The 7,500-nt window shown below is 44.4% G+C and overlaps 1 protein-coding gene across 1 annotated transcript in view; it reads right to left on the bottom strand.

Moving 5' to 3' along the window:
• The window catches only part of c15h12orf56 (chromosome 15 C12orf56 homolog), a 57,661-nt gene that overhangs the window by 16,813 nt on the left and 33,348 nt on the right, over positions 1-7,500 (bottom strand). The window contains exon 10 of the mRNA XM_063217815.1: positions 3,854-3,932. Coding sequence (XP_063073885.1) covers positions 3,854-3,932 — 79 coding nt within the window. The remainder of the gene's footprint in view (positions 1-3,853; positions 3,933-7,500) is intronic.

Here is a 7,500-nt window from a genome sequence, read left to right as displayed (position 1 = left end):
CATCCTCATTGACTTCCATTATAAATGGTGAAATTTCGGCCGTAGCGCGGGCTTTACTTTTTAACATTGAAGTGAATGGAGCTTAGGGAGGACTTTCCTCCCTTTAGGCGGGTCATGAGCCATGGAAGTAATCTGCCTATCAGCGAAGCTGAATTTATCAAAAGCCAATCAGAATATGACGAGTTGGGTTGACAGACGACAAGCATGGACTCGGTCGTCATGACAACGATATACAAATGTGAGAAGAATGCGGCAGCAGCCAGATAGTGGGAAGTTTGGAGTAATTGGCGAATGTTTTATGAACCCTTAATAAATAATACAAAGGAAAGATCGACTGTTCACATGTTGTGAATCGCGCAATATCACTCCCTGGATTTAGATTGAACACCGAATGGAAAGGTCAGTGTGTTTATATCAGTCACTCACGCCACTCGATCACTACACAATGCAAGCGACGCGCGGATGCAAACGCATTCATGATTCAAATGGTCGGACCATCACCAACGTTTTTAAAAGGTAGTCTTGTTTCAGCATGTCCTACGTGCACAAATAATAGTCTCAATGCTTGTCTTTGCGTTTCTCATTCGTGCTTTTCCCCCAAAAGAGGGTTATTAACAAATGGGAATAAGAATGCTTTTGGCTGCACATGAATGCACTGACCCTAGACTGGCGTTCTTTTCTCCCTCCTCAAGACGAGAAACATGACAGCACGAAGCTCTTCATAAAAAGTCTCTGGCTAAACTTCTAACATGTAGCCTACATCATGTTATGTAGTTTCATTTGGGTGGAATTGGGAACACTAGGCATGGATTTACAAAGTAATCTGTACGACGTATTTTTTGTGAAATAGCCAGACGCACGCTGTTCCATACGCTTGCCAGCTCCTCCTTCCACAGCTGTCGCTCTCGCAGGTAGGCCTACCGTCAAAAGCAAAACGGATAGGCGACCACAACCATAGGCCACGTACCACGTTACGGATCATAAATAAGATGTTAAAAATAAGATAATGGAGGGGGTTTAAAATGTTTAAAAATCTGTAAGAATATGTTGGAAGGAGTTGAGTTTAAAACCCTTAGGCCTAGGCTATACAAGTCACTCAATGTCCTAGGCATTCCTAGGGTCTTCAGAATTGTCAATTTTTGCCTATGGTTAAAAAAAAAACAAAAAAACACAACTGACAGGATGAAATGCCATGCTGCCTTTGGTCAAAGTTAGATATGCTCCCTATGAAACTTTCTACTTTCTATAATATTTTCCTTCACTCTTCTCTTTCTTTCCCCTCAAACACTTTGGGCAGTTATGTATGATATATTATACAAAGTTTGTTGCAATTATTTTATAGATGTCATAAGTCAGCTTTCCAGACAACACAATGCCATATCAGTTAAGTTACCTAGTAGGCCTACAACCTAATACTAAGCATCTGCCATTACTAACCCCATTTACTCGCATCTATCCGACTGACCACCTCCTTGTCCTCCCTAATTTTTATGACTAAAAGACGCCACTGGTGTGTGTGTGTGTGTGTGTGTCTTCTTACTATAATATAGCTATGCCAGGCGCTTTGCAGGTGTGTGTGTGTGTGTGTGTGTGTGTGTGTGTGTGTGTCTTCTTACTATAATATAGCTGTGCCAGGCGCTTTGCAGGTGTGTGTGTGTGTGTGTGTGTGTGTGTGTGTGTGTGTGTGTGTGTGTGTGTGTGTGTGTGTGTGTGTGTGTGTGTGTGTGTGTGTGTGTGTGTGTGCATAGGCGCCGACTTTTGTTTTGTCCCGTGGGTGCTCACGGTTCCCAACTGGGGGTCGCGACCCACAGAAAGTCCCGTTTGTTTGCCATGCCTTGCTTTCCAACAACATAACCGGTTCATGAGTTGGTGACTTTATTTGAATGAGTAGGCTACATAATAAATGTATTCGAAGCTTATTTATTTTCGTTGTGGTTGTCAAATCAATAGGCTATTTTACAATAAAATCGCCTATATTTGAATTGAGATTGAAAATGGAATTGCTTTACATGGTGAAGGGCCTATAAATTGAACGCAAAGCCCAGATCACGTTTGCCGGTGCCTTTTTCTAGACGGCATTATGACTAAAGGTGACCGTGTTTAAAATGAATATAGACTACACACAGCTGTCAAGCTAGAAGATCAAGATTTTCCTTGAGCATGCCACTAAAGCTAAATCTGCAGTCACGGACTATGCAGTCAGTTACTAAAATGAAACCATGCATGTGAAAGTTGTATGTCTTCAAATACATTTTTATGAAGCATAGCAGCATTGTGCAGTAGCCTAATACAGACGTCCAAAGAGGAACTCAATTGAAAACAATAACAGCAGCAGCAACGCGAGCGCCCACAGTGAATTCAGACTGGCGTTCAGTCACTTGCAACACAGCGTTCATACCACGCACTTCATGCGAGCTATGTTCAAACCAGGTCACAAACTCAGTCACAACTAAACCCAACAATGTTAGCAGCCAGAGCCGCATATAGCCTACAATGGCAAAACCATCAAACAGCGCACAACAAGCATGGATATGCAAAGGCTCAACTTGGTCATACCATCACTAAAGACCCATAGAGCATAGAGAAATATCAAATAAACAGCACACGGCGGTGCTACACATGGGATTAGCAGGATGACAGTGACTTACCATTTTGTAGTGGGCTAAACTTTCCAACTGCTATCCTGTATGTAAGAAGTCCTAGCTTGTAGTGAAAAGTAGGCTTAGATCCTTCGATAACTTCCATAACTTGTGAAATAATGAGCAGCATAATTATACAGCTTCACGCATAGTCTGACTCTGTGATAGAACTACTTCAACTTCGGAACCGTCTGCATAGACACTGCACTGTTCTGAAAACTCCAACCGGGCATTTTTAGTCAAGACTCCAACAGATATTTAGAGTAACAATGAAGCCTTCAACGGAATTTTAGTTATCTATGAGGGTTTTTTTTTACCCTAACAGACAACAAGCTTTATCAATATCTGCTATCTCGAAGAGGTCTGCTTTAGCAGCACGAGGCAGCACGACTCATCAACAGTCCATTGGGCAAAAGCCCTGTATGCCATAAGGTCAATCCAAACATGTTTCTATGGTTACTGACATTGTGTACAAGAGCAACCGCAGAGGACAAAAAATGATCGGCGTGAAATAGCTTACATTAGGCATACAAGATGACATGTTTATCCCCTGACTGTTAACATTTTTATATCGACAAACAATTAAAAGCAACAGAAAATAAAGCAATATGTTTAATCTGCCAGAATGGACGGATCATTGTTCTGGAACCAACCCAGGCAGCCGGAAGAGGTCTCGAATTCTCTCGACCCGTCTAGCGATTACCCATCATGCTTTAAACAGTTTAGCATCTTCACAAATCAATCTATTTGAAACATTCTCTGACAGACATTAACTAAATATGCCTAAAATGAACGTCAGGATTTCACTTAAAACACAATACTATAATTATAATGTTTGCTTGTAGAGATTCTGCTGCCCCTGTATTATGGAAAGGATTAGACTTCACTGCCCACCGTGATGTATTTCAAACAGGATGGGTATATAAGCCTGACGATCTTTCAAATTCATGTAAGTCACGGTCAATAGCTACAGTAAATGTATAATATTTAGAACTTCTCTCGCTGATCGTATTACTGTAGCGCACGAAGCTGGCCATGGGTGCGCATGGGGTGCCCATATTTTCCGTGGGTGCCCACAGATTCTCGTGGGTGCCCGGGCCCTGGAGCACCCCCGAAGTCGGCGCCTATGTGTGTGTGTGTGTCTTCTTACTATAATATAGCTGTGCCAGGCGCTCTGCAGGTGTGTGTGTGTGTGTGTGTGTGTGTTTCCTTACTATAATATAGCTGTGCCAGGCGCTTTGCAGGTGTCTGTAGATGCGCGAGGTGAGAGACACGGAGTACAGGTGTAACTCCGCCCATCTCACAGTGTCAAACTCCGCCCCCATCCCATCTGCAGCCACGTCTGCAGCGTCCGGCTCCTCCCCTCTCCACCTCTTCAGTGGCCTCTGCAGCAGGTTAACTCCTCCCCCCTGTTGAAACACACACCCCCAGGACAGGAATTAAATTTATATTGAAATCCTTTCACTTCAACTTTATTTACAATGATACATATTACATGATTAAAACCACACTCCATCCTAAAGCAGGTGGGTTTAAAACATAAATTAAATTTTCATTCTAAACACTGTGCAAATGTCAATGTTTCCATCAGTCCCTGAGGACAATGCTCTATTATGACACCATACTTGTTCAAAGTTTTTTTTTTAAAGATTTTTTTGGCCTTTATTATTACAGGACAGTATGAGAGTAGACAGGAAATGATTGGGAGAGAGAGATGGGACAGGGCCGGGAAATGACCCTGGCCAGACTCGAAATGGGCAATGTAAGCCCAAATGTGGGGTTCTTAGCGTACTGTGCCACAGGGCCCCCCCAAAGTTCATATTTTTAATGGACTTGTACTTTAGGCTACATATTCAAAAGCAAAAACATTCTTTATAGACTTGTAGGCCACATATTCAAAAGCAAAAACATTCGTAGCCTCTTACTGCAGGTGGGGTCGCCGGCAGGCCTATTCACTATTTGCTGAAAATACTCAACTACAACATAACAACATTGCTATGACACTACAGAGAGCCTTAAGTAACAGATAAAGACATAGTCATTACAATTATGGTGACGGTAAGGTTATAACAGAGACTCTGCACTAAGGGGTTAATAGAATTGTAGTAATTAAACTCCATTTGCAGTAGAATTTGAACTCCATTTGTATTCTTACTTTCACCAGGAGAGGCAGCAGCGTGGCCCCATTGGCCAGGACGGTCTGGAGCCCCGAGGGGGCGTGGGGGTGGAGGTGTGGGGGCGTAGGGGGCAGGTAGCCAAGGTCAGACAGAGGTCGCGGGAGATACGGGAGGCCCAGCGAGTCGCCGTTAGGGCAGGAGGCGGAGCGAGGCTTACGCAGACAATCCTTCAGGGCCCTGGAGAGGAAACAGATATACAGAGAATTTAAATATTACATACATGTGCATTATGAGTTTGTGTGTGTGTGTGTGTGTGTGTGTGTGTGTGTGTGTGTGTGTGTGTGTGTGTGTGTGTGTGTGTGTGTGTGTGTGTGTGTGTGTGTGTGTGTGTGTGTGTGTGTGTGTGTGTGTGTGTCGGTGTGTGAGAGAGAGAGAGAGTGTGTGACTGTGTGTGTGTGTGTGTGAAAGAAGGATAGATAGAAAGATAGAAAGAAAGTAAGAAAGAAAGAGAGAAAGAAAGAAAGGAAGGAAGAAAGATATACATATCTGATATGTGTATACAAAGCTCATAACCAATCGTGTCTGTTGTATTCAAACAAACTGCAATCTTCCAATTATTGAGTAGCATGCTTCATCATCGCTCCGCCCCTTCCACCCCTCCCTAATCTCCTATTGGCTCCCTACCTGTACCTTCCACCCCTCCCCAGTCTCCTATTGGCTCCCTACCTGTACCTTCCACCCCTCCCCAGTCTCCTATTGGCTCCCTACCTGTACCTTCCACCCCTCCCTAGTCTCCTATTGGCTCCCTATCTGTACCTTCCACCCCTCCCCAGTCTCCTATTGGCTCCCTACCTGTACCTTCCACCCCTCCCTAATCTCCTATTGGCTCCCTATCTGTACCTTCCACCCCTCCCCAGTCTCCTATTGGCTCCCTATCTGTACCTTCCACCCCTCCCCAGTCTCCTATTGGCTCCCTATCTGTACCTTCCACCCCTCCCCAGTCTCCTATTGGCTCCCTACCTGCACCTTCCACCCCTCCCCAGTCTCCTATTGGCTCCCTATCTGTACCTTCCACCCCTCCCCAGTCTCCTATTGGCTCCCTACCTGCACCTTCCACCCCTCCCCAGTCTCCTATTGGCTCCCTACCTATACCTTCCACCCCTCCCCAGTCTCCTATTGGCTCCCTACCTGTACCTTCCACCCCTCCCCAGTCTCCTATTGGCTCACTGCCTCAGGCTAGTGCTTTGGAACAAGCTCCATTCCGGAACCATTGAAAAAAGCATCATGGGATTCCATATTCCCTGCAGTTCATGGAATAATGAATAGGGTCAACTGTAAATATGGAGATTATTGAATGACTCAGATTACACTGTTGACGCTATCTCGAGTAGAGTTTGGGCACCCCCCGAAGTGCCACTGGCCCTTGCAAGACAAAAGGAGACTTTTGGGGGTGGGGGGTTGCAGTACATAATCTCACCTCAGAGATTTGATTTCACTGTATCCCATGTATCCTACAGTAACCTTGAGTTAAGTCCCTTCACATGCTTCCTTATTATTAATTTCAGCTTGTAACTCAAAGTCATTCCAGATGAAGCAGTTGTGTTGGTCCTGATGTAAAATAAAATGTTTTTTTTTGAATACTCCAACTTTATCACCTGAACCCCAGACGATTGGTGCCGACTCAAAGGAGAGAGCTTTGGATAGAATTCATGTCTTTGGATATAGTTTGACTCAAAGGAGCTTTAGATAGAATTCAGAGGTCTGACCCTACCGTGGCCTAACAGTAGGGCACTCGTCTACTATGTGGCCGACCTGGGTTCGATTCCCGGCCCGGGTCCTTTGCCAGCCCTTCCCCATCTCTCTCTCCCCACTCACTTCCTGTCACCCTCTTCACTGTACTGTCATAAATAAAGTCAAAAAGACCAAAAAAGAATTCAGAAGTCTATGGAGCAGTTGTGTTGCTGTTAGCCGCACTACCCTCCATGGCCACTGAGTGGTGCTGTAACAGGAGACGTTGCGGCCTGAGGCCTGGAGCACAGACAAGCACAGAGCCAGCCAGCCGACCAATTTCCTCCCGCTAAGTCTGCCGTGTGTGTGTGTGTGTGTGTGTGTGTGGAGATGAGGAGGGAGGCTTTCAGGAGCCACAGTGGAAAAATATCCCAAAGTGCTTCTGTTCGTGTGTGTGTGTGTGTGTGTGTGTGTGTGTGTGTGTGTGTGTGTGTGTGTGTGTGTGTGTGTGTGTGTGTGTGTGTGTGTGTGTGTGTGTGTGTGTGTGTGTGTGTGTGTGTGTGTGCGCTTCTAAAGGAGATGACCTACATAGCATCTCAGAGTCCTTTAAAGCAGCTGTAACCCTCACACATGCAACACTACACCTGACACACACTCACACTCACACACACACACACACACACACACACACACACACACACACACACACACACAGAAAGAAAGAAAGAAAGAAAGAAAGAAAGAAAGAAAGAAAGAAAGAAAGAAAGAAAGAAAGAAAGAAAGAAAGAAAGAAAGAAAGAAAGAAAGAAATAACATTTACTTTGTAATTAACAAATATTTAGTTTTGCAATTAAAAATGTCTATTTCTGAAAATTCAAAGTCCAATCTCACGCACATCCAGATGCTTTTCGGGTGCAGGTTCAAAAGACGTTAAGTTCATAAAATGAAAAAAGGAAAAACCGCAACACCGATGCTCCCATTTACTTCATTTTAATGTGACGCTTCCTTATTTCTGA

This window comes from Engraulis encrasicolus, chromosome 15, assembly GCF_034702125.1.
Source record: "Engraulis encrasicolus isolate BLACKSEA-1 chromosome 15, IST_EnEncr_1.0, whole genome shotgun sequence".
NCBI classification, from domain to species: Eukaryota; Metazoa; Chordata; class Actinopteri; order Clupeiformes; family Engraulidae; genus Engraulis; species Engraulis encrasicolus.
This window is presented reverse-complemented; position numbering and strand designations above follow the sequence as displayed.